This window comes from Agelaius tricolor, unplaced genomic scaffold (assembly GCF_023055355.1).
Source record: "Agelaius tricolor isolate 1412-34295 unplaced genomic scaffold, bAgeTri1.0.p SCAF_16, whole genome shotgun sequence".
Taxonomy (NCBI): Eukaryota; Metazoa; Chordata; class Aves; order Passeriformes; family Icteridae; genus Agelaius; species Agelaius tricolor.
The window spans coordinates 8,504,488-8,532,399 of NW_027269276.1; the positions used below are offsets into that span (position 1 = coordinate 8,504,488).

General features: G+C 39.8%; 1 protein-coding gene across 1 annotated transcript; it reads left to right on the plus strand.

The window, feature by feature from the left end:
* Positions 1 to 206: 206 nt before the first annotated feature.
* Positions 207 to 27,912, plus strand: ABHD17C (abhydrolase domain containing 17C, depalmitoylase). Its single transcript, XM_071441348.1, has 3 exons — positions 207 to 880; positions 23,168 to 23,347; positions 26,401 to 27,912. Exons 1-3 carry the CDS (start codon positions 348 to 350, stop codon positions 26,618 to 26,620), a joined length of 933 nt encoding a protein of 310 aa, XP_071297449.1. The 5' UTR covers positions 207 to 347; the 3' UTR covers positions 26,621 to 27,912.

Consider the following 27,912-nt stretch of genomic DNA (forward strand, 5'->3'; position numbering starts at 1 on the left):
GTAAATGTGTACGTGTGGCTCACGTGCGGTGAGGGGGGTCTAGGGTCGGGTTTTAGAGAGTTGTATTTGCTGTAGCGTTAGTTGTGGCGAGGGGGGTTGAGGGCTGATTGTAGCCCATCTGTGTTTCGTGGGGTTGTGGTTTTGGTTCGTATAAGCAGTTTCCAGGCTTTGAAGAGCTGCATTGCTGTTGCTGAACTGTAGTTCTTCCAAGGTTGCCATTGTTTGCGTTCTGGGAGGGCAGCTGGTGGCCTCGCAGGAAGGCGGCAGGTCGCGTCGGAGGAGGGCTCTGGGTCGGTTCCGTGTGACTTTTTTTCCAGGAGAGGTTTAGCTTTTCTCCGGCGTCTCTGATGCCAGAACAAGGCCCCAGAATGAACGGTTTCTCTCTGGGCGAGCTGTGCTGGCTGTTCTGCTGCCCGCCCTGCCCCAGCCGCATCGCTGCCAAGCTGGCCTTCCTGCCCCCGGAGCCCACGTACACCGTGCTGCAGCCCGAGCAGCAGCAGGAGCCCGGGGCGGCGGCCGGGGCGGGCACCCCGACGGGATCGGGCACCTGCAGCCTGCACCTGAGCGAGCGGGCCGACTGGCAGTATTCCCAGCGGGAACTGGATGCCGTGGAAGTGTTCTTCTCCCGCACGGCCCGAGATAACCGGCTGGGCTGCATGTTCGTTCGCTGTGCCCCCACCGGCCGGTACACGCTGCTCTTCTCGCACGGTAATGCTGTGGACCTGGGCCAGATGTGCAGCTTCTACATTGGCCTTGGCTCCCGCATCAACTGCAACGTCTTCTCCTACGACTACTCTGGCTACGGGGTGAGCACCGGCAAGCCCTCTGAGAAAAACCTGTATGCAGACATTGATGCAGCCTGGCAGGCCCTCAGGACAAGGTAAATGGATATTGGGGACAAGGTATTTCTGTAGCTCACTTTAATCCTAATAAGTCTGCACGGTTAACCTTGCTGAGTGGAAGGGAAGGGTTTGTAAATGGTTTCAGTTACTTTGGCGGCCTCACCAGATGTTCCATGAACAGCTATAGTGTGATTTACTGGATGGCTTCATTTGCTAAAATGATGGGCAAACCTTCATCCTTTGGGTTTTTCTAGATTTAGAGGATTATTCAGTTGTAATTTATGTTAGCCATTGCTTCACCATTGAAAATCTCCATCTTGAGTAGGACATATTTGTTGCAGTTTGAGCTCGCAGAGTGCAATAAACCTGTTGTTTGAGACTTGCCTGCCACTGTCTACACTTAGAGGTAACCCAGGTGAGCCAAAGCTCTGCCTGAATTTGGCAGTAGCCTTGACTAGGGCTTACCAGGAAACTGCTGGTGTTGTGTGACATGTTTGGTGTTTCGTGCAAGCTCCTGCAACATAGAAGTCTTTCTCTTTTGGCTTCCAAACAACTGCTATCTAATGCCTATGGTAGTGGGCTGGAAGGAAAAAGTGTTGACATCTGGAAGGAGAGCTGGGGTTTCTGCCAGGAGATGCCAAGGTATGTGGCATCCAAAGGGATGGAGCAACATTGAGAAGGCTCTGGCAAGAAGCAGCATGGTGAGTGGAAACAGCGAGCCCTTGGCTTCTAGAAAATCCTGAGCAGAGCTGCTGGCTCTGGCTCCTTGCTATGACTGATGGCTGTCCCTGGGCCTCTCACTTCTGTCCACAGTAACCATGAGCTCCTTTTGCTGTTGCATAAGTGGTTCTTAAAGTATGACCTCACAGAACATGTCCTGAAAGAAAGAGCTTTAAAAAGCTTAAATTGTAGTAGGCCAAGAGAAAAGAGCGATGAACGTTTTTAGTTCTTGGCTCTGGCATTCATAGACAAACTTGGCTTGCATGAAATGCGTATTTAATGTCTATCTTGGGGATACGTGCCAGCTTCAGAAATAGTGACAGGAGTTGTTACTAATTTAGATAATTGGCTTTGCAAGAATCCAGGGATTGGTTAGTTGTGGAGTCCAAATGCCTTTTGACATTGCTCTGCCTAAGTCAAGCAAAGAGCGGGGGGAGAAAGGTGTAGGGAGAAGTTACCCTTCCATAGCATGTGTTCTGTCTGCTTGGTGAGCAAACCAGATTCTGGGCTTGTCTTCCAGGACTTTAAAAAAGATTTGTTTCCTTGAATATAAATAACATGGTCTTATGTAAAGAAGTGATTTTGATATGGCGTATGCATAATAAATTATTAAGTGCCACTACAACACATATGGGTGATGTAAATGAGATTCAAGGGAGGAAAAGTGCTATGTCTAAACCAAGCCTAGGTAATGTTGGTCCTTCTCTCGTCCTTAATGTGTGTTTTTTCTCTTTCACTTGATGTTTAGTTGATGATAATTGTTTCATTTAAACCTTCTCAAGCTCTGAAAAAGTGCTTTCACATCTGCCTGGAGGTGCTTCTTCTGTGCTGACAGGCATTTAGTATATGGTTACATTCTACACAGGCCCAGAAATAAGGGATTCCTTCACTTAAGTATTTTAAGAAATCTGACCCAGTAGGTGATGCCACCACATGCCCAACTTGCCTTGAGAGGATCAGGCTTCTTCAATATAAATGTGTGACTGGACAGGTTTGTAGTTTTCTGTTTGTAGTTGTCTTCAGTGGCTTATACAAGATCTAGGCTCTGCTTTCCACCTTAAATTGAGGAGTTGAAATTTCCCAGCTCTTACTTTGCCGTGTTTGTTAATTCCATATTTTAGTGTACCTTGAGGATAGAGTTAGGTAGTTAGCATTGGTTAGGTTTCAAAAAAGCCACTGGAATTGGGTGCCCAGGGAAGCGGTGACATCACCACCCTTGGAACAGTTCAAAGGGCATGTGAATGTGGCACGTGGGGAATATGGTGGTGCTGGGTTAATGGTTGGACTTAGTGCTCTTTAAAGTCTTTTCCAATGTTAACAATTCTGTGATTTTATGATTACAGTATTTTAGATGCTCAGTAAAGTGTAAGCTTCAATAGAAAGTTAATAAATTCTATTAACAGATGACTGTGTTTGTAACAGGTATGAGCTGAAACCTTTCATCAGCCTTTCTGCTGATGAATTCTCCAAGTAACAGTGAACTTTACAAGACTGATCATTTGCTAGTCCTCAATCCAAGTGGCTCACAATTAGTGAAATATTCTGCAGCAGAAATACAAGTATGCCTCTTGAGGTAAAATGTCATGTTACAGCGTTCCTGCTGCAGCAGTTCCTCAGTAGCTCCAGGAGATTGTGTATGCTTTCATTCTTAATGCAAATTCTGGGCGTTTGGCCTCCAGTCATATGGTAGTGAACTGTAATGCAAAGTTAAAAGTGAAGTCTTAAAATAGAGGTTCACTGTGCCATCAAAAGCATTTAGTCATCTGTGCTAAGTTCCGTGGGAAGCTGTTGCTCTTCTGAATCCACCAGACGTTCCACCTGGCAGCAGAAAGGAATCATTAAAATGTTGGAAGTCTGAGACTCTTCCTTTTAAATTGTGCCTCTGAAGTACCACTGATACCTAGCAATCATTAATTTACCTGCATGTTTTGCAAGTTTCCGTGAGGAAGGTGGAGATTAACCCTGTGCTTGGAGAAAGCTGTCAAATTATAGAAATGATGGTGAGCTGGCAGAGATGCTTTAAATTTTAGCTTTTGTATTTTTCACATTCTGTGCCACTTTAGTGTGTAACTCTGAGCTTCATATTAAGTGTTAGCAAGTTCTCTTGACAGGGTAGGTAGTCAAAACAATCCTTTTCCAACTTGAGATCAAGGACACCTGTTACAAGCTCCAGGCCCAAAAAGTATAAACAACAGTGAATTGAAGAGAGAAAAACATTGAGGATGGAACTTCATAACCTGGGGCTATAATTGGACAATTAACTCCAATATGCAAATGGACTAAAACTTATAAAAGTGTGAGACCTCATGACCAGTTGTCCATTTTGTGACCATTTTGGGCTCATCCTGGGCATAGCCCTGGCCAGGCTCTTGTACTGCCCAAGGTGTATCCATTAAGGCCTTTTAATAAATACCTGCTTTATCCTTTAGCTCTGTCTAGCCTCTGTTCTAGGTCAGCCTTTCAAGGCATCAGTTTGTTTTGCCATCATGGCTGCAGATTGTGACTGTATTCTTTCAAGGTCCTGAAACAAGGATCTTGCTATCACATACACGTTTAGGAATCAAACCTTGCATAACAAATGATATAAAACTATCTGAAAACAGTGGATGAAAAAACAAAATCATGGAATTCTTTTGTTCAGTTTCGATTAATCAGCCCATCTTTGCAAAATCAGTCTCAACTATTCTCCATTCTTTTAGTCTTTGTCAAGAAAACTTATTTTCCTTATTTTAAAGGAATTTAGTCTTTCTTCTCATGGATAAACTCTATCTTAAAGGATAATTTTACTAATTTTGAATTCTGTCTTTCAGCCCAGTAAAGATGTTGAGCTATAGTTTTGTTCCCTTAGAATGTATTTTTATAGATTTTTCTTCAGAGGCTGTAATTGTAGCATGTTTTCATTCCACTATCAAGTATTGATCAGTGGTTAATTTGGTCTTTTATATGTATTTTTTTCCACTTGATTTACAAATTTCCATCTGGTATCTTAATGTTTCTCAGAAAGAATTTTCTCTCTTATTGTTACAGATATTTTTGGAAGTGTTTTATTTTAGGCAGGTTGGGCTGATTTTGTTCTGTTTGTTTCAAAATCAGAACCAAATTGAAGAGAATGTATATCAGACTTTCTTCTCTCATTGTCCATGTAGTTTTAACTTGCTGCTTTTTGTTCAGATGTGTCTCTTATCCTAATGTCTGATTGTCTTAATGCAACATCTGTGCAAAATGACTTGATTGTCCTCCTCTTCCCCCCTTTTCCTGAATCCCACATGGGAAGGTTGAACTTTCTAACACTTTTACATTGAGACAATGTACAGTACTTAAAAACAGGATGCACATGTAGGGCTTGGGTTCAGTGCTCAAGCACAAAACCATGGCTGCTTTGTCAATCACATGCTATTTATACCAAAATCAATTTGTATGTTCCCTAAAAATTTGAAGAAGGTTCTTGAAGTATTTTAAAATCCCAGTCAAAAGAAAGAAGGCTCTGCTGCCCCACTCCCTCTGCTTCTGTAGTAAAGTATCAAAGAGCAGAACCTGTTAGTCCATTTTTTGGATCCTGAAAGGTGAAGAAAATGTAATTAATAAATATCTTAGAAGAGCTGTTCTTGTTGCATTTAACAAGATAGAGCTTAATTTGTTTTTCATGGTGCACAATATAAACTAGTATTTTTTAAAGCTTTTAATAAATGATAGATGTTATTGTAATATTTAAGTCCTTAATTCTCAAAATGGGTGCATTTGGATTTGTCTTTCAATCCATAGGAGAGCATTGGTTCACTTTTAGTTTTCCTTATGCTTCTTGGTCAATATAGTGTGATGAAAGGAATTGAATTGTGAAATGGTGTAGTAAAATCCTCAGGCCTTTGATCACTGGTTAGCAGATAGAATGTTTAAGTGGTTTTTTTAAACTATTTTGCCAAATTAAATGTTAAAAAAATGCACACCAAACTTTTAATTATGGAGGAATTTTATTATTGGTGGTGCTGATTATCAGGAGATTATTGCTGTTTCCTGTGTAGGAGCTGGTGGAGAAGTCTTACATTGGGTAAAATCAGGAACACACCTTATTGGATTAGGCCAGAGTGATAACTAATCTTCTGAGGTTTGTCAGTTTAGTTTGTCTCCATTCTGATGTGATGAGGTGCTTACAGCTTTCCAGGTGAATAACAGCTTGCCTTATCAAAATAGTCAATTTCAAATAGTCAATTTTTAATTTTCTTTGCAACAGAATTTTGCAAAGATGCTGCTTTGCTTCACTAGCACCATATTTTGTGCATGATCTAAGCCAAGTTCTTTAGATTGGGTGCTTAAAGGTTTTTATCAAAAGTTGCCAACTAAATCCTGACATGTCAAAAGGCAGTGCTTGGCAGAGTCACAGTTAATTGTCCTGGAGTGCCAGGGTTTTCTTTCTTCATGGAGCATCACCTGGTAGATTGTTCTTTTCAATAATGTTGTTACAATGTCTCCCAAGGATTGTTTAATTTGCTACTATCCTCTAAAACTTTTGCTGCCATGGTCAATTCTTTAAGAAAGGCTGCATATAACTTGTAGCAAAAATAGATGCAAAATTATCTGCTGTTGTTGTCTATGCAATGAGCAGAGATTAATTCAGATGATGAGTGTCCCTGGGACACATACCAACAACTGTTCAAAACAGGTGCTCTGATGTTCAAAGTTATTCAAAATGTTTACTGAGCTTTGGTGTTGTATTCCGTCTTTTAGTCACTGAAGTAAAAGTAGTTTTGTTAAATATTTCCCTGTTTCTGTCAGGACTACAAGATCAAAGCTTGTTTAAAAAGGAAAAAAAAAAAAGGAAACTTTTTGCTGTCAAGAATGTTTTGCAACTGGTGTTATTTGGGGAGAAAAATAAGCTGCCAAAGAGCCTTTGGCTAACATTACATGCTCTCCTGAGTGTGGATAGTCCTGAAATTCAACTGCCTGAACTGCAGCTATTGGTTTACCCTGATGTACAAAGGTTCTAGGACCTGGATCTCAACATCATCAGAGCATTGAATGTAAAGGATTCCTAGAGGAACATATTGTTAAAACCTGCATGCTGAAGTAACTGTCTGCTTTTTAGCACTAAATTACATGAAGTGCAGAGGAAAGACAGCTTTTTGTCTTTCTCTCTAGGTACAGAATGTCACTTTTGGAGGCTGAGCTGGTGGCTGCTCTGCCATGGCTGTTTGACCTGTGCATGTTGCTGGTAGCTCTTTGATTTGTTCAGTTTGCTCTTGACAGGGGAGTTCAAGCTGGACTCTGTGATCTTCAGGGGCTTTGCTCGGAAGCCAGGGTCAGCCTCCAGTCCATGACAACCTCAAAACCAAAAAAACCTCTCCAAAATTCACCTTTTACTTGAAGTTACTCTGCTGCTTAGAAACATTCCAAAGTGCTGGGCTAAGTTTACACTGGTTGATTACTTTTGAACATAAGTAAAAAGAACAAAAGAAAAGAAAAGTAGCGGTGCTGTCCAGGACTGTAGATAGCTGGAAACCATTTCAGAGTATGCCATTGGTTATCTGCTAGCAACTGGCTTTGTGGGAATAACTGACAGTCAGCAAATGGATGTTTCTGTTTCCACACTGAATGAAGAAAGCAGGCCCTTTTCAGTTTTCTGGGGCATTGCAGTCCTGTGATGTTTCCTCATGTGGAGATGGACTAATACAAGGGCAGTGCCAAGTATTGGCTGTTTGGAGTCTCACTGCTGGGACTAAGGTCTGAATTTCCCATTTTTTGTACTATGATGTGCCAATGTGATGATACTAACTTTCATCCCTGCCCCAGGCCCACTTCTAAGTTCCACAGTTGTATTCTCTGTTGGTTTAAAGGCCAACAGTCTCAAGATTATGCAGCACTAGGAAAGAAAATGAACAAATAACATTGGGGTTTGGTTTTTTCTCAAAGCTGATAATAAATTTAATGAATAACTAAGAATCCTTTCTGCCCTCCTTCACAAATGTAAATTAATTACAAGGCTGCATTGGAAGCAGTTGAAGTGAGTCATAAAACAAGGTGCAGATGTGTTGTACCTAACATACTTGTGCACATATAGGCTTGCTTTCCAAGTAGCCCCTAAGAAGATCAGAAATCTTTTCCTGTGGATTAGGAGATGCTTCAGTTGCCACTGAACTTGAGAGGAATTAAAGCCACCTGTGTACAAGATGAGGAACTGAATAAAAAAATACTTTTACAGTTCTTGAGTGCTGATGGCTCTTAGGTGTCTGAAATGAAGTGGTTAAGAATTGGTTTTTGTCTGACTCCTAAAGCTTGGGTTTGTATGGCCTAAAATACAAAACCAAACCAATAGACAGTATCTCCCTGTATCTCCTGTGTCAGTTGGTGGTGGATAATTGAGATTGCTGCAGATGAGCACTGGTGAATTGAATAAGCAGTTGCAGTGACCTATTTGCTGCTGCTTCATCTTGACTGCCCTGCTTTCCAGTTTTTAGATGAATGACTTACATTGGTCTTGCATGCTCAGCCTGACATCTGATGATGAAGCTCAATTTCATTCCTGACTAAAACTGAGTGGTTTGTTGGCAGTGGTTTTTTTCAGTGTGTCAGGTTTTGGGAGCAATGGGAAATGTGGGATTGTAAACCCAGGAAATGCTGTATGAACACAGTGAAATAAAGATGCTTTTAACAGAAGGCTAAGAATGCAGAATGGGATGGATGAATAGTGCACAGTGTCAGCTTAAGGACAGAGGAACATCTTTGCATTCTTTCTTCCAAGGGCTAATTTGAGAAAAATGGGTTACTGTTATTTGCACATTAAGCTCTGCTGCCCACAAACAATCACAGAAAGGTGCAGGCATAGGTCAGTTGTATAATGACAGAGTTATACTGGCATTATCTCTATCCATATCTTTATATTTTTAACCACTATGTTAGCTCTACAGAACAAAGGTTCTCCTGTTAGAATTAAATATTGTGGTTGGATTTGCTGACTATGAGACCAAATAATACAAAGGCACAAAATTGGGTTAAACAGCAGAATCTGGCTCAGTGCCCACTCACCTTCCCACCCTTGGTTTCATGTCTCTTGATAAGCACATGCATGTCTTTGGGAAAATCCCTATAATCATCAAATAAATCTGTATCCTCTCAACTTTCAAAAAGGGGAATTCCATGTTGGTTAACAACTGAAGAATGATGTTGATGTGGAAGATGAGGTTTTAAGTTAGTATACTGGCCTCAAAGTCTAGAGGGAAAAATTTAAATGAGAGGTAATCTCAAAGTATTGCCTCTGGTTTTTATTTTGTATTGCAAATTTGTTAGAAGAACTTTGTGTCTGCTTTTCTGACAGTAATATTATTTATTGGTACAGTCTCTTGAAGTCCTTTCTAGGGGTACCTTCAAGATGAAAATTCTATTTTCAGCTGTTGATTAGGAATTGATTTCATGTTAGACAGTTTGAGCTATGTTTTTAGGAAGATTAGTTTTACTGTGCCTTATTAAAAAAGTCTGCTTACATACAGAAATGTTACTTTAAGAACTTTGACTCATGGGAGCCTTATTTATCAGCCAAGGCATGCTGCTAACTGAGCTGCATAGCTCAGAGTCTGGCAAGTGACCCTTCTCAAGGCATGCAGTGCCAGCTAAAGCTCTAAGATACTCTTCTTTATTATTATTTTTTACAAGATACTGCCACATTTCTTAACATCCCAGTATGTTAGACCAGCTAATTTTAACTTTGTGTTAAGGCATGGCCATTTCTTTCTGTGTGGAGCAGAACTGTGGAGTAATGGAAAATGGGAACCAACAAATCTGAAAGGTCTGAGGCCAACTTCAACACTTTTCTCAGGAAAGCACCCTTTAATAGTATGACTTGAAATGTTTCTCCTTTAGTAAAGTTCTTTATAATGGGTTTTGCTCAGATTAGAGAATCTTTCTAAACATTTCTCCTAAGTTCTAGTTAGCTTTGCTATGAATGCCCTTACAGAGCTGGAAAAATGGTGTTCAACTCCAGAAAAGAAGCAAAACCAGCTAGTTTTTTCCCAGTGTGCAGATAAACTGAGATAGGTTCAGATTATTTTGGCATTATTCCATGCATCTTGATAGTTCTTTATAATAAATTAAACAAGATATTTTGTCTATTACACTATATATTGCAAGCCTTAATAATATGCAACATGTAAAAGCCAACAACAATAAAAAGTGAACTTCTGTTGAGCACTTTATAACCAAAATGGTGTATAGAACCATTTATACTTTAAAGGAAAGTTTCAGAGGTTGATTTGCTGCCCTAAGCATTGGACCAGTTTGGGCAGAACTTAATCATTGTCCCAACTCTGTATAGTCTTCCCCAACATCTGATGAATTTGTTTAAGTGGGATTTTGGCTGTAGGATAACCTGGGGAAAGTGGCATCTTTCAAGAAAATACTCTTGGATTTGGAGCATGTTCTCCAGGGCAAATTTAGAAAAGTTTTTTCCAGCATGCTATTTGTTGCTTAGAACTTCATTTCTCACAAAGGTGTTTGTATGTTTTAAGTATTGTTTTGGATTATTTTTGAAAGAAGTAGCTAATTTCATATAATATTTACTTTGGAGGTGTTCCCTGGACAATTCTTACCTTCAGGCAGCTACTCAAGACCAGTCAGTTTCCTCCTTCCACTAAGACTGAAATGTACCTCAACTTGTATTTAAGTTGTATTACACATTTTGTTTGTAGTATATTTTGTTGTAGCTCCCTACTGCAAAAAGCTTGTCTTTTTCTGATAAAGCATGGCTTTAATGTGTGTTAATGTTACAGAAAAAGTTACTGTTTCAGTCTGGGTGTGAGCATCTCATCAAGTTTAACAAACTGTAAAAGTACCAGCCTTGTGGGAAGAGGTGGGGTAATGTTTCAGCTGCAGTTTTGCTATTTTTATGCGTAGGGGTTTATGAAGGTGTAACCTTTGCTCACACTGGTTAATAAATACACTGGTAGTTAACCATGTGTTGCAGGCAGCACTTTCTGATGCAAGCAGCACCCTTTCAGGAGTCACTACAGCAGTTTAAGATATCAAGTGGGGTTTCAACCTTAGCCTGTCCAGTGTCCCTGAAAGGTTTTGTCTTGCTCTGTCTCTGCCAGCTTCCAACCCTCTGTTTCTCTGATAGCAAAACCGTCTGCCCTCTCCCCTGAACTCTTGCTAATTATTCATGTAATGTGATGTTCACCTCTAAAGTCTGCTGTGCATAAGCCCAGTACAATTAGTTCTTTATCCTCTCTTTGAAATTTGTACTAAAATTCAATCTGATAATGCAGAAATGACTATCTGTAAAGGAATACGAGGCACAAAGTTGGCTTTTAGAAAAAGAAATGGTTCTGATTTGTATTTACATTAATAAAAAATGAAGCTGATGGAACATACTTGAAGATAATTTGGATCTGAATTTTTGATAGATCTTGAAAGAGAATATTGTCATAAATCCCAAATGTTCATAGAATTTTGTAGAAAGCGAGTGGGTTGTAAAGCCTTCTTAATTTATTGAGTTCTTTTTTATCCTGAGATGAAGGAATCTGGTGCCAAATATCCCACCCTTCCAAATTGGATGTCCTTCTGTCAAAGCTCATCTGAGATCTGTAGATCTTTTTGTGTAGAGCATTGAACAGACGCTATTGACACAAATAAGATCTGGCACCTTCCAATTATTTCAGGAAATTACTCTTTCCATTCAAAAATCCACTCTAATATTCATAATAAAGAACATAAACACTCTATATTGTGGATATTTCTTACCTGGATATAGTTCTAAATTTGTAGCATTTCAGCAGCAGGACAAATTGCACTAAAGATTATTATTATTCTCTTGGGTTGACTTTCACAATAATTTTCTATTTTTCTTTTTTTAGTACATTAACTGGCATGTTAATTTGAAATAAAGGTAGCAGTGTTAGTTTAAACTTAGTTCATTTAGTTACTGGAGTTTTGAGGGGCAGAGGAGGATTTAGCAGGCATCGTTTGTTATCTGTTACTTTGTTTTTCATCTTTCCAATATTCCTGGTGTTTCTGGGCCATGTGAACTATGTTCTTTCCTGTTCTTCACTGTAGAACTGGCCAGACTTCCTCCTTAATTTTTTTTTTAAATTCTCATTTCATATTCCTATTTTGCCTCTCTCTTGGAAGCTTTATGTTATTAGGAGAAAGGGAAACACTGTATCTGTTGGAACTGTAAAATGGAACTGTGCAGAGCTAAATAGGAAAAATGTGTTTTGGGGGAGTAAAGAGTAGTAGCTTGTAACTGAAAGTGTCCATGTTGTGAAATGGTGAACTGCAGAAAACCTACATGGCCAAATGCCAACTTGAGTAGTAACACAGACATTAATACACTTCTTTTCCAAGCACTGTGCTGTTATCTTTTATTTCAAAAATAGAAACTCCAGCAGTACAAGACTTCTTTATGCTGTGCTGGTTTATTGGGAGGCAGTGAAGTGCCAGTGTGGCATGGACAGGAATTGCTAACATTTTTTCCTGCATAACCAGTTGTTCTGTGGTGATCCTGCATGCAGGGAGCCTACATGCTTTACAAGGACTGCATCAGAAACAGAGGCAAATAAGGGCATGAATAACTTCCAGAAGCTGCTCTTCTTCTCTTTTTTATTCTTTTAAATTTCAAAGATGCAGCTGCAGATCAGTTTCTACCTTTAGCATCAGCTGAAATAATGACCTTAAGTGATTACATTAACAGTTGTCCCTGATCCACTTCGAGGTACTTTGCTTCTTGTGGCATAGCTGGTAATTGCTTGGTAAGCATCCTTTTTGAGAGGAAAAAGTTTTGACTAGCAAGAAATCTTTCACTAAAAAACTACAAAAGCAATTGGCCCTGTTAACTGGGTGTGTTGGCAGAAAATGAAGTCTCCAAGTGTGCTGTTTGATCATTCTTGAAACCTTTTGATTTACACAATCTGGGCAAAATGTCTTTCACTCCATAGACTCTGATGATCCCAGATAAGACAGCTAGATAAGCTGAACGAGTACATATCACCTGGTTTCAGGACTGAATTTTCTCATCTGAGTTTCAAAAGTCAGTACTTTTCTGGATGTACAGATGTACTCTTCCCATTTTTTAGAATAACATTTGTTGCTTTAAGACAGGTTAAGTTTACTGATGCTTAATGTTTCTACATATCATTAAATGCAGGTGTATATTTCTGTAAAATTTACTTTTTTTGTGCTATCTCTTCAGTTTCTTAATGAGCACAAGGCAGGTTTTATAAGCACTTCAACCTAACAGAAGTACACAGAAGAAACTGGCTCTGTGCTAAATTTTATTGTACAGAATTCTAAGTAGTATTTACTGAGAGAAGGGAAGAGGGATTTAGCCCCTGGGTTTGTGGTGATAAAGGCTGTGGCTAGGAAATTTGATTTTTAAGCTCTGAACTAGTTATCTGTGGTCTGCTGTTCTAAAACATATGGTACTGTTAATCCTGGTGATTGCTATATATTTTTTTAATCATCTTAGGTTTATATTGACTGTTACTGAGGGTTGAACATTGATTGTGCTAAAAGTTCATTAAAGGAACATGTGCAAGATGAGGATGCTTGGGAAGAAAGGAATAGATGAGTCTGATTTAAAAGTCAAGAGTGCCAATATAAAAATGGCACAGAAAAAGCCAGAACACTGAGGTTTTCTTGTCTCTGAAAAGATACTGGATGAATCTTTTCAGGTAATAAATTGCTTTCATGAAATGACTGTCATCTTCCATTTGCCACTTATCATTCTTGGTATTTGCTAGAATATTTAATGAATCCACTTGAAAATGGATAATTGAGAGAGACAGGAGAGATGCATCAGGAGAGTTGTGTTTTTCTGCAAGGCTGTGAATTTGGCACTTTTTGAAAGCAGATGTTTAAACATATGCAGATTCACACTGTGACAAAGCTCAGTGTTTTGAGCAAATAAAAAATTGGTATGTGTTTTCTCCACTTACCATGGGGTGGGGAAAAATAGAGATTACAGTGTCATTTATCCAAGTAGGATTTTTCCCTATTTATGATTCAGGAGACATGTCATTGCAGAGGAAGAGCCTATTGTTTTGATTCTTAAATCAAAAGAAAATACTGTCTTTCTTGAAGGCTGTAGACATGGTTAGAGTAACTCAGAGAAACACAATATTTCCAGGGAATTGAAGTAGGGCTATCCAAGCAGGATGTTTGGGCTCCTGGCTAACACAAACTGTGACACTTCTGCACTGGGCTTCTCTACAGAGCCCTTCAGTGTTTGAGATACTGCATTTCTTTGAGAGGAGCTCATTCTTACCTAATAACTTGGTTCTTCTACAGTGCTTGAGCATATTAGTGTAAGTCTATAAAGGAGAGAGGAATTCTGCTGCCAGCTGAGTCACCTTCATACAGTGCTGGCTGCTAAAAGACTCATGTTCTGGGGACAGATGCCTTCATCTGCTGTTGATTCTTTTTAGGAACATTGGACCAGTTTGTTGTCATGGATCACTTTTGTATCAGGACCTCTCTGCCATTCTTGTTCTCCATCCTGCCTTTCTGCTCTCTCATCTCTTTTCTCTTGGAGACTCAAATCACTGCCTGAGCTACACTAATGCTTCTGCATGGAAGAAATGCTGCATCCACCTTGTCTGCTTTGCATTCCTGCAAGGCCTTATCCATTCCAGCTCCTGTGTAATCCTCTTGGACTCCAGCTCTCTGCTCTGTGGGAGAGACAGCATTCAGATTTGCAGGGGTCTTTGAAGAACAGTGTGAAAATGTCGGCTGTAATAGGATTTTGGATACGAGCACCTGCTGTTTGTGTAGACAGTTCAATTTTTTCTTTGTTCTCCTCTGTCAGCATTATAGAGGTAACACTTGGATCTTTTTTTTTTTTTTACCAGCTTGTGTTTTAGCTACAGCTACAGTTGTCTGTAAGTGATGTAAGGAAAATGCTGTATCAGTGCTACATATTTCACATTTAACAGCTTGACAGCTATATCAAATAATCGTAGCAAAACCAAGTAATTTAATGCTCCTAATATTTGAGAATGTGAAGATCTTAGTAAAACCTGTAGATGAAATGCTTTTACTTAGAGACTGAAGCATAAACAAAATTACAATAAACAGATAAAAGAGCATGCAAAAGGAAGGCAAGAATGGAAAAAAGCACAAACAAACCACAAAACAGAAGCCCCACACACAAAAGAAAATATTTGAATTCAAAGAGTGGTGGGATTCATTATCTGAGCACTTCAAGGGCCAAGTTCTACAGATATCAGTTTCTGAGTGCTCTGCTTTGAATTTTTTCACCTAATCTTCCAAATATTAGTCTCCAAAGTATTAATTGCAGCATGAGAAAACCATTTAATGCTGCTATAGCATCCAGGCAACTGACTGCCTTCAGCCAAATTTACAGATTTACTTCTAGTTTAAGATCCTTAGGTCAGGAACATCTTTTTTTATGAAGCTACAGTGTGTGTGACTAACCAGCTGTACAAACCTTCTGGTGAGACATTTTTGGTGAGCTTTGCAGTTTGATCCATTACGGTCTAGGTTTAGTCTTGTTTCATTCTGTGCATATGCAGTGATAGCTATTTTGAGATACTACAGCCTGATACATTGAAAGAAAACTTAACTGGAGCCGTTTGTTTTTGTCTTGCCTGTCCTGGTTTGTGCACTGGAGCAGTTATTCCCTGCTTTGTGGGCAGCTGGGCTCTAGCTTCTGGAAGGGGAGAAGTATCAGAGATGGGTGGAACAGGCAGCAGCTCTGGTCAAAAGCCACTGTGCTCCTCCCAGGAATAATCCCAGCTCATGAGTCAGAGGCTTAAGCCTTGCCTAGGTGCAGCTCATGGCAATTAGTGCCACAGCAGGGTGGCCTCACCTCAGTGTGGAGCTTCAGCTGTGTAGGGTAAGGGAAATAAATCAAGGAGGTGGTGTTGGATGTGAAGAGTCCTGGCAAGAGCAGTCCTCAAGACAGGTGCCACAGGGGCTCAATGAACAGATGGAAATACCAGAAGAAGAAGAAGACAGTGCTCCTGGACAAAAATGGTTTGAGAACTGTGGCAGAGCTGCAGGATTGTTTCCTCCAGGCTTGTAAACCCTCAGTTTCCCAGTGCTGAGCCAAGGCTGGTGAGGAGGGTTATGTGATGGCCCTGGGAGGTGAGCCAAAATGCATTGGCTCACTGTGCAATTTCAGCCTCAGGAATACGGCAGGGCTCTCCAGTTTGGAAGTAGCTGAAATCGAAGAAACAGCCATGAAAGCACAAAACTTATGGGAATGCATGACCAGTATTAGTATTTGCACTCAGGTTTGCTTGGTGTCTCCTTGAGAAGCAATTTCTGTGTTAGTTGACACGTACTTGTTTTAACTGAAGTATTTACATTTAAAGATCATATGTTAATGTACGTGGATATCATCAAATCTTCCTTGTTTTTCATAACAACCCTTACTAGGTGCACAATAATAGGGAGTAGTTTACCCTATTTTTCAGGTTTTGAGTGTAGGGCACACAAAAGTGCAGCCTTTTTGCAGCAGTAGAAAGATGGTTGGAATTTTAATGTCACATCAAGTGTTGTGAGGAGTAGTCTTGTATCTTAGCTCTGCTGTATTAGAGCATAGGCCATGTGTGCAGTTGCAGTATTTTTACAGCAGGAGAGAGATGAGATTGACACTGAGGGTGAAGATAGTGGATTCCTTCAGAAGATACTATAGGCTGAGCAGCTCTGTGAAAATAGCTGAATTTTTTCTGCTGTCTCAGTTTATTTAAATGTACTTCAGAGAATGACTGTATAGGTTTTGTACACTGCTTGCAGTAAAGAGTATATACTAGAAGTAGCTGATTGAGTATTTGTGAATTATTTATGCTGTGGTCATAAAACTCAGTAGCCAGCAAAAGTTTCCAGTCTTCTGTATTCCAGGTTTATTTGTTACAGAGCATCTTAATTAAATGCAAAATACTTCATTAAAGTTAGCTCTAGTGCTCTATTTTTAAAATAATTGGAGTAAAAAATTAATTTTATATGCTATTTACCTGTTGTGTCATGGGACTAAATGGTGTGAATCAAGATTGGTCTAAGAAAGCACTTTGGAAGAAGCAGGAAACTATGATGAATAGAGAGCTCCCATGTTTGTTCAAATTCAAAACTATAATCTTGTGCCAGTGCTGTCTGCAGAACTCCAGTTGGTTTTAAGGGAGCTAAAGCAAAGAAAATGGGGGCAGTGGGAGTTATGTTTAAATATATCCATGTATTTAGGTCCTATTTCCATTAGCTTCTTGTATTTCAACTTACAGAGGGTTTGGTCTGTATTTGCCCCTGTGATTAGAGAAATAAAACAACCCCCAACATTTAGAAGTGGTTATTTAGGAATTAATTTAGGAAGGTGCTCACTCCCTCTCATTGCATGAGTGTGCACTGAGTTTGGAATGTTATTCTCCTTTTGTCATACAGCAGTGCAATGGTGAAGGTGGGAGATGCCTGAGCCACATCATTGCTCGTTTTTCTTGGGTGTTTTACAAGAGTCCTTTTTGCTGTCAGTGGCCTTCTTGCTTTCACTCAATATGAAAGAATTAATGCTTGTAGGGGCTAAGTTATTCTATTCAATCTAGCATGCCTGTGGCACAAGTTCCTGCTTAAATTTCAGTGCACATTTAATGAAAACTCTATTTCCTGCTTCCCTGCTATCTAGGGAAATAAAAAACCAAACAACCAAACAAAAAAATAAAAAAAAACCCAGTCAGGCAGAAGCAACTGTTCCAAATGTGTTTGTTGTTTGTACATAAAACTGCTAGTTCATGTGCTAGACAAATGAGCAATCTATCCTAAACCAAACACCAAAATCAGTATCCTGGCTTATTGTGGTGGAGTAAAGTTATGTTATAAATACAGTTGAGTCCTCAGTACAAGAGAAAACAAAGGAGGTTTTACTTGTTAGTTCCTTAAAAACATAAATAGATCTGCAAACACAGATTGGCTATTTTTTGCCTGGGGAAAAAGGAACTTCCTGGTAAGGGTGAAGCTGGGGTGAAAAAAGGAGGTGTGGGTTTACTGTTCAAGAGTACTTGGCTTGCTCTGAGTCCTGAGCAGTTTTACTTTGCTCAGAGAGGGTGTTTCCCACTTTGAAACATGACAGCTTGAGGAGCCCATGTTTGAGGCAGGTGAACAAAAGGGAACTTAAGGCTGTATTTCAAAAAGGAACAATTTTTAGACAAACTAGTATTATTTGGATTAAAAAAAAAAGTCATCCAACTCTCACCCCAAAGCCACTCAGTGCAGATTAGCATAATTCAGTTAGTTTAAAATGTAATCTCATTACAGTTTGTACTGGAGAATGCCATGAAATACCGTTTACCTTTACCTACCCTGGTTGTTCAGGGCAAAATTGCAGTGGCTTTACTACTCAGCAGTGTGTAGATCCCTGCTTTTGTCATGGATGCTTGAGCTCCCAGTGATACTCAATATCCTTGTCAGGACTTGGTTGAACTGTGAGCACAGTTCTCAGTGTTTGATAACAGATCACTGATGGTCACAGGACAGCAATCAAGAACCAGCTGCAGTGATTTCATGCTTTGGAATAATTAAGTTACTGCAGGGCAAACGATCATCCTCAGAAGTGCCCAGAAGTTGCTTCTACTCGGTCCATTTATTATTGACATGAAAAGAGGAGCTGGTACATCACTGGATTAGTGCTGCAGTCACAGAGTCCAGAAAGCCTGTAGGAGTGTGATATTTGCTAATAACATCCAGAATTTCCTGTAAGAGGGCATTTTCAAGAGTCAAAGGTTCATTCTGTTATCCCACAATCAGCTTATATTGGTTAGCACTGGGGTTTCTCCATGGCATAATCAAATTACTCTCTGGTGTGGTAGTAAAAGTAATAGTGATATAAAACTGTGGTGGAGTCCTTGATTAAATTTCTCTGTCAGCCATTTAAATTATTTTGAGAGTGAACACATTTGTGGAATTACTGGTCTGCTCCCGTGACAGTGTGCTGGGACATAGGCCAGAAAAATTGGTCTCTCTCTTTTGCAGCTACATAAGCCAGAGTACAACCCAGTTTTGGCTCTTAGCTCCATGAAAATGTGAAATGAAATAGAGTGTGGTATACCATAACTTGAATTGCATAGCACTTGTAGGCCTGGAGAGGAAGAAGGTAGAGAAGGAGGAAATCTCATGATTTAAAGTGTCAGTGTCAGTAAAACAGTGAAGAATTTCAGACCTGTGTTTATGTGAATTCAAGGAAACTGGAGAAACTGGCACAGGGACACTTTTTGTGTGCCAGGGTTTCCTGTGAATCCTGAAATCTGATTTTTCTCATTTGACAGTTGTTACGGTTGACTCAAAAAATCCTTAATCTAATGCCTTCCTCTCAATTTCATGTTGGCATTTAGACTGAAAATCTGCTGTAATTTCTCTGATATTTTGGCTGACATGCTGGAGTGGTACTTGCTGAAGCACAATGCAAAATGCAGTGTTTTGATCTGATATTGTAAATTTCTTGCAATAATCGTTATTGACTAAGTTGCTAGTGTTGATTTATTTTAATGCAAAAGTCACACAACATAAAATCATAATATATGCAATCTGCTGTGTGACTTACCTAACTGAGGATTTTTGTTTTTCTTTCTAGCCCCAAAATTACATTTTTAGATTCATACAGGATTAAATAGCCACTTATTTCTGAAAATATATATGGATACCTTATGGAAATGTACAATGATGCTAGAAAATACCTATCTGTGGTTCTTAGCAAGTGATCTAAATTTCTCTGGATTATTAAACTTAGAGATAATGCATTTTGAAAAGGTGATAAATAGTATTTTGTGACAAATGGGTTTGTGCAAACAGGAAGAACCAGACTTGAACAGGTTATGAAGAGCTGAGTACGTGTATGTTCTAGTAAAGGTACTCTAGAAGTCACTATTTCCTCCAAACTGGGGCATGATTTGTGTTATTCCTGATATATGCTGGATTTTCTTTGTGTCTTGAAAATGATTTATTTAATTGGTGTTTGCTGGAGAAGGGAGTGCCCAGTTTCAGACTCAGTCCCCTTGTGAGAATGCAGGAGCTGGTTACCTCATTTTCCTGGCCTTGTAAATTTATGTATTTTGTGTGTTGTAAGGAAGAACTCGCCCATCACTCCCTGCCTTAGTTTAGCAGCAGTTAAACACCAAGTCTCACAGTGTTATGGAGTGGGGTTTGTGCCATCAAAATACTCTGCATAGACAGTTTCTGAAAACTGATTTATTGTTGTTGCTGTATGCAGGCTGCTCCCTATGCTTTCCTGTTCAGGTAAGGGCTAAAGGAACTGCAAATATCATAAAAATTCAAACTGAAAATACAAGGTGAGGCTGACTTCATGGATTCAGTAAGCCTGGCAAAAGGACTGGCCTCACTAATGAATATGTATTTGGCACTTTTGAGGACTGGCAGCTTTGGCTGTGAACATTGCAGGGCTTCAGCTGTGACACTCTGGAGTCCCCACAGCAGCATTCCACTGGCACTCTGCACTGAGCAAGGAGAGAGTAAAAATAGCAATGCTAAACTTTCCAGCTCTATGGCTCAAAGCTGGAGCCCTGGGGGGAGCAGGGATTCAGGATCCTAGGCTCATAATTAAAGATGCTTTGAGATAATACATGGTTTGCACATAGTATTGTCATCCAGAAAGTCTGAGGTGCTTTGCATGGCAGTTGATGCCATCATCGCTGTTGTGTGAGGAAAATGAGGAGGGACATGGCCTGAGCCACAGCCATACAGCCAAGCAGGGCAGCTAGAGGTAGTGTCTCATCCTCCTTTGCTGTGCTCTCTGTCAGCAACATTCCCAGACTCCTGTATCCCACTGATCTGCTGGCATGACTGAGGTCTCTTATTACTCTGGAATAAGTAGAAGAGCCTGGGGTGTGGATTCTCTAATAACCAGCTTCTGTGCACATAGTTCATGCTAGCATGGGGAGACCAGAAATGCTGGTAAACCTCATTTGTATTTACTGAGGCAGAAACACAGGGGAAAAAAAACCCAAACCCAAACTACTGTTATTATAGGCTGTGGGGTGTTTTGGGGCCTTAGACCAGGACTGGAGCTCTAGGTATGGGGAGCTTACTGCTTGTGAAGGGTAATGAAGGTCACTGGAATGTGTAAGCCACACCATGTACTTGTGGGCTATTGAGACCTGAATAGGCTGGAGAACTTTGAGCTTTGCCACCTGTGTTCCTGGGTAAGGGGAAGCAGAAATGCTTGTATAATTTATACAGCAGTAGCTGCAGTTCTCAGTAATGGAGTTCCCTTCTGGAAAAAAAGCATGTCTGCCCTTTCTTCTTCTCTTTTTCTCCCTTTGTCAAAGCAGGGTTTTGCATATGCCCATGGTAACTGAGCTGTTTCCTGCTTTGGCTTTGCTGAAGCTGGTATCCACATTGCTGTGTTGTCCTGCCTGTTTAGAACTCTCTGATGGGGCTCCACAGGAGAAGTGCCCAAGCATATCCAGAAATTTTCCTTGGCTCTCCTGCTCCGTCGGATAGAGCTCTGTTTCCACAGAGACCAAAGCTTGTGTGTTTCAAGGAAGTTATTTTTAGGGGCTGCTGTTTAGCTGGTGGAAAGACTTTCTTCCTTAATAGGAGAGCAGACTGTAACAGGATTCCTCCTTTCCAGAGTGTCTTTTGCTTTTTTCTACCATATTCTTTCCCTTTTTCTGTGTCACCCAGTTTCCCTTTCATTGCTGCCTTCTTACCCACTTCTCTTTCACTTTCTGTATCACTGCTCCTGTTGTGCAAGGATCTAACACAAGGAAGTTTGCAGAAAGTGAGGGAGGGACCCAGCCTCTGCTTTAAGAACGTTGTGTTTTAAAGATAAAGCCCCCAGGTGGGTTTGTACCTGGGCTTGCTGAGTCACCACTGGGCAGTGTTTGTGAGAACACAGAGGATCATAGAGCCAAGCCCTGGCCCTCAGCTCTGAGGACCTTGCACAGCTCAATTATTCATGGCCTTCGCTCATGAGTTGTCCTGTGTCCTTTGGCCTCAGGATAAATAAATATTACATCTAGCTGTTTCTGCTGATGTTTGCTGTAAGCTCCATGTCTCACTTGCTGAGCGATGACCTAATGGTAAAGGGCTTAAAAAGATAAATCTGTTACAGTAACTCTTGTGTCTTGAAAAGGGGAACTGTCCCCAAATACAACAACCCCAGAGAATCTTTTAGCTGTCAGTCAGTAGAATTGTAAACCAGAAGACATTTCCTCTAATGATAGGCTAAGAGTGCACTAACTCAGTGTCCTAATACCCTGTTACAATTATTCATTTTGTCCAGATATTACATTTCCTTTCTGTGGAGTTGGATACTGAATAGTTGTAGTGATGAAGGGCTACTTTAAATTTAGGTGTATCTCTGGGCTTTTTTAATGATGCTATAGACTGTATCTGACTTTACCTGGAATACTATGAAACAGCTTTTTCTCTGGAGTACCTATTGCCACAACAGCAAGTTTCTCCCCTTACAATATGAGATGTTTTCAGAAACATAATAACATCAAAATAACATCAAAAGGAGTGAGTCTAAAGCTGATCAGTGTTGGAGAAATTTGCCATACTTAGGCAATTGGATGTGTTGAATTCTCTTGCCACCCTATGCTTTCCTATTATCCTGTGATTCTCATTCAAACATCTGTTTCCACATTCTGTTTATATTGTAAACCTTTTAGAAAGAAACTTCGCACTTATCATGATACTGCAGTTCAGGATGGCATTGCATTACCAGCATTAATATCATTCCATGCCCGCTGAAATGCCATGTAGGTGATCATGTTCCAGTCCTGTTTTCTTGTATATCCCTGATGCTGTTGCATTTCTGCCTGTGTTCAATATGATGCAACAGCTGGCAGATGGGCTGGATGCATGTGGTGCCTTTGGGGTGCATGCCTCCAGCCCTCCCCACCCAGCAGCTGGAACAAAGTCTGTGATGCCAAGATTTTGTTCCAAGGTCCTGTTAACCGAGTCAGCCAGGCCCTGCTGTGTGCTGGACCATGCCTAACACTGAGGGAGAAAAAAATCTGCTAAAAAAGCTGCACAACATTTTTTTAAAAACATCAGGCTGTGGTGACAGACTGCCAGCATCAGCTGCTGCTTGGTTACCAAGAGGATAAAATTTTACTCCTGAGAGATATTTTTATACAGTTGCTTATTCATATAACAGTAGATGCCAAAAGCACCCTTATGCTCAGCAGTATAAAAATATTAAGAAAATTTCAGTTTCACAGAGGCTACAATCCAGTCTAGTTATACTTCATCATGAAACAAGGCCTGACAGCCTGTAATTGGACGATTAGTACTGGATTATTCTTAATTTTAATTATTAATTGAACTTTCTTCTACTGTCATTTTAATTTTCTCTTTTGGCACATACCAAATCATTTAGCTGCTTGAAAGTTGCATATCCTCCAGGCCTGCTGTACACCTTGCAAGCAGCTTTGTAAGGAAATTGAAACCTTCCAGGTGTACATGGGGTATAGCAGGGTTTGCTTTTCATTGTCATAGCGGTGACCAGAGCACTGTAGATGGTGTAGACTGTCAAAAAGACATGTTTTACACAAATTATTTTCTACTAGAAGTGTGTTCTTTTCTGTATCCAATGGATGTGAAATATGTTGTGTTCTGGCTTTTTTGTTTTAAAGGGATCTTTCTTTTCTCTGCAGGTATGGTGTCAGTCCTGAGAACATTATCCTGTATGGCCAGAGCATTGGTACTGTCCCCACAGTAGACCTGGCATCTCGGTACGAGTGTGCAGCTGTGATCCTCCATTCTCCCCTCATGTCTGGCTTAAGGGTGGCTTTTCCTGACACCAGGAAAACCTACTGCTTTGATGCTTTCCCAAGGTAGGTATCACTGCTGCAAGCAGGGGTTCTCTACTCACCATGGTGTTTAAAAGGGACTGTTGGTGTAAGTAGATACTGAGACTTATATTTGGTCCTCCCTGGTGGGGATCTTGTAGGATCCAGATTTTGTGACCAAAACAAAGTCCCTGTCCCATCTTTTAGAAGATATTAAGCTTGTTTTAAGAAACTCTAGAAAATTATATACAACTGGTTTTAAGATAAAACATTTGCTTTTATAGTCTAGTTTTCACAGGAAAAGCAATTGCAACAGACCTGGAGCACTCAACTATTTGGGAGTAGTAGAGGTCGTGGGAGCAGCAGATATTCTAAGAATCTCTCTATAGCAGGGCAGGGCACAAGTAAAAAGCTTAGTAGTCCATGGAAGGGAGAAAATAAATCAGACCCTCACTGAAGTCTTGGTCAAAATTTGGCTTTACTTCAGAAAGTCATGCTTGTGATAAGTATAGTAAGGAATATTCATAGCATTTATTATTTTTGTTTTATTTTGGTTACAACAGATTAAAATTAGCAGCTGTGGGAGGCTGTAGGTAAAAATCCATAAGCCAGAACAGCTAGAAGGAATGGGGATGAAATAATAGTGTCTCTCACAGTTCCCATGTTTAGAATCCTTTCAAACATATTATTAGTTAATTAATAACTTGTTGGAGGTGCAGACTGAATTTGAAGCACTTACACTCCAGCTCATTCATCATCCTCAAACCTGAAATCCAATATTTACAAATGCTTCTGCAAGAAAGGAAAAAACAAAGCCTTAAACATAGCTCTGATTACAGAAGTAACAGTGATTAGCTGTTACCAGCCAAATCAAATAACAGCTTTAAAAAGAAAAGTGGGAAGGGGAACAGTGACAGCAGATGTGCTGTAGCACTTGAGTGTTTTGTTCTTGCCCTACTGAGCTGTTCATTGCTGTCAGTCTGACTTCCCTGGTACTGGGAGCAGTGAAAATAAACAGCAGTGCTCTTTATGAATGTGTGCAGCTCAACTGTCTGTCTTCACAGTGGGAAACAAAATAGTTCTGTGTGCACCTACAGTGAGTTGCTATTATGTGCATTTTATGTTGGGACACCATGAGAATTTGGTCTCTGTAGATTTTTCTAGCTGCAGAGCTGTGTGGCTGAGAATACTAAGTAAGGCTAATGTGCAGTTTAAATACTGCTTTATGAGTCGCTGACTTGGCAATGGGATGCCTTCCAGTTTTCTGCAAAATATAAATATTATCTGGCTTAATGGTCTGTGAATATATGTGAAAAAGATTTGTTTCATTATATGAATACTGAAGTGAAAGGGATTTCCTACAATAAATGAGAACTTAGTGTCTAGCCACAAAAATTATGCATAAATATCTCTGTAGCTGTTTTAGCTGATAGATCTTTTATACCAGATCTTTCATGGGCTTAAAACTTCAGTTTATGCAGCATATTGATCATAAAGTATTTACATTTGGCTATGATACTAATTTTGGGATGAAAATTATGGGGAAAAACAAAATCTGCATTATTCTGATGCCTCTTTTATGTTGGGATTTTTTTTTATTCAGTGTAGTTGCACACAGCTCAAGTTCTACACAGGAAAAGTGAAATAAGGCTGCATTTTAATTTTAAATAGTACCTTAAATGGCATGAAACCTGGGGGCTTTTTTTGACAGCTATAGAGACAGAGACAGAGATGTGTTTACACTCAGTACCAATGGCAGTTCTCTAGAATGCTGAATGTTGAGGTTTGTAAGTGTGAGGCTTAGTGCTTCAGTTTACATCTTTTTACTTAGCTTTATATTTTCATAAAACTTTTTTGAACCTGTTGTTAAGTCAGGGTATGCTGGCATCTGTATTTCAAAATAATTTTAAGCAGTCCTGATCATTTTGTAAGGTCAATGGTCATGCCAAAATTGCATGCCTTCTTGTTCTTCAGGAGCAGGAAAATCCAAACACCTTTTATTTGCTACCATAAAAAAATAGATTTGTCCTCCCATAAAATTGAGTAGTACCAGCACTCATTTCTCCACATTCCTCCATTTGTTGATGGAAGTGGAGCAGGTAGGAAGCTGAGAGCTCATTAGCACGTGGTGTCTACACAGATTTGGAATCATTGGTAATTACCAGCATGAAATGGCAGGCTGGAAATAAAAGCTGGGGCCTGTGTGAGGAGAGTCAGAGAAAGCTGCTCTTCACTGCTTGCAAGTTCATGTGCTACCAGGATGCTTCATAATTGGGGTTTTCTGGCCTGACCTCCTCAGTGGAAGGTGCCTTTGTCACTCCTCTCTTCCCTCAGAACCGATTTTCCTGTGACAGGTAGTCTCGAGCTGTATTGGTCTGCTAAAGGTAGCTGGACAAAAGGAAAAATGTTACTCTAAAGCCACTTTGCAGTCACAGCTGGCAAAGAGGCTGGTTACATAAAGGAGAATCCTGTGTGATTTCTGTGGTTTGCAGTTAAATATCCCTGTGTAATGCTCTTCTCCCACAGTTTTCTATTTCATTGTTTGAACTTAATCAAGAGAACAGATTGTTTTCCTTTAGCTGAATCTGTCTAATTTGGGGGTTCAAAGACAGGTTTAAGCTCCATGAGCCAAAGCCTTTTTTTTTGTTGTTGTTAATGAAATCTTATGACTGGAATGTATTTAATTAGTTCCTAAGCTGTTAGATTGGAAGGTGATAATGTGTCACATGAGAAGAGTCCATGCTTGCAGAATGTCCCATGGAATCTTACTTGCCTCACAGTGCTTTGTGTGATAGATACAGTAACTCTTTTGGTGGGTGATTTTTGGGTGCCAAATTTTATTTGCATGCTGCCCACTCAAACTTGTTGCTGTTAGCACTGGTGGGCTGGTGGTGGTGGCAGTGCAAGCTCCTTTTTCACACGCATGTTTTGGGAGTGAGCCTTGTCCCATTTCACTTGTGCACAGTTCCAGGGGTCTGCAGCCATTTAAAAACATGCTCTGGTAACTGGGTTGTTTGTCAACAGTTAAGCTTGCTTTCTCTAATGATGTGAAACTGAAAGCTCCAAACTGAGCTGTGTCTTTCTTTTCCTTCCCCCAGCATTGACAAGATCTCTAAAGTGACCTCTCCTGTGCTGGTCATCCACGGTACCGAGGACGAGGTGATCGATTTCTCCCATGGCCTGGCCATGTACGAGCGATGTCCACGAGCAGTGGAGCCCCTCTGGGTGGAAGGGGCTGGGCATAATGACATAGAGCTTTATGCACAGTACTTAGAGAGACTAAAACAGTTCATATCTCATGAACTTCCCAACTCCTGAAGAAGCCTACCTGATTTTACCTCAGTTACTGTGAACGGAAGAAATTACCTGGTTTTGCACATGCTTTAACTGGATAGCTGTAATAGCTTTATACTATGAAGAAATACCCTGTCTTGAGGGTGTTCTAATCAAACATCTGATGAAATTTGTCTTTTCTATCTGGAAATGATTCTACTAATGCACACAAATATGGTCAACTACTGTAATTCCAACAATTTTTAGCTTCATTGCCCTGAAGGAAGTGGGAATCCTAGCTGCTTATGGGGACACTTTTTACCTAGTGCTGTATTAATTGAAGATCAGTTTTCTCTGTCTCACTTCAGATCATTTATAATTCTGTCCTACAAAGACTTTTTCCCCATTGTGTTCTCAGAATGGAGAACACAACTGTTATGAGCTACAGCTTGTTCTGAACAATCATGGGTTCAACCTAAGGGAGTACTTTCTCTGTGAAGTTTCTAGCTGTGGTATTGTAACTGGAAAGTTATTGTGATGAAGTTCCCCCTCCTCCCTTCTAGTGTTCTTTTGTTAACTTACTGATCTTCCCAAGTAAATTATTTAAATATACTTTTACCTGAAAATAAACAAACTACTATATGGGGCTAAACTCTGTAACGACCTCTCCATTAGTTGTATAAACATAACTGGAATATTCTTAAAGGATCTAGGGACAAAACTGCTTTTGTTTAAAAATAAATGTGTAAATTTACTACTAGAAAACTCATTTTAATATTCAGATTGTCTGAATAATAGCCATAACAGACATTTCCTTCTGTAAAGCATTCCTGTAGACTTTTTAAAAGTACTGTACATATTTGAATTTACATTGTGCATAGATTCTTAATTGGTAGTTTTAATTTAAGTCTAGTTACAATAAACTGCAAAATTCTGGTTTGTATATGATTGAATACATTTTGTTAAAATATGTTTTTATCCCTATATTATTTTGCTATTAAAGTTTTATAAAGTTTCCAGGACAAGAAAAAAAATAGAATTTACACATTTATGTTTTGATGAATTATGTAACTAAATTTTCATTGAGCTGATCTTTTTAGTTTAGGAGTAATTTGATTCTTTGACACTGGAATCGCACAGATTATGCATCAGAAATGCAAAACACTTAAAAATTGTTACACTGCTAGGATAGGTCTAATTTTTCCAAATTTAAAGGCCTTAAATGTACTGTAAGCCTCAGATTGTTGTATAAATTGATTGCGATTGATTGCAGTTTGTGTCCTGTTGCTAGAGAGCAACACAGTGATTGTAATGGAATAAAGGATGCATGGATTAGA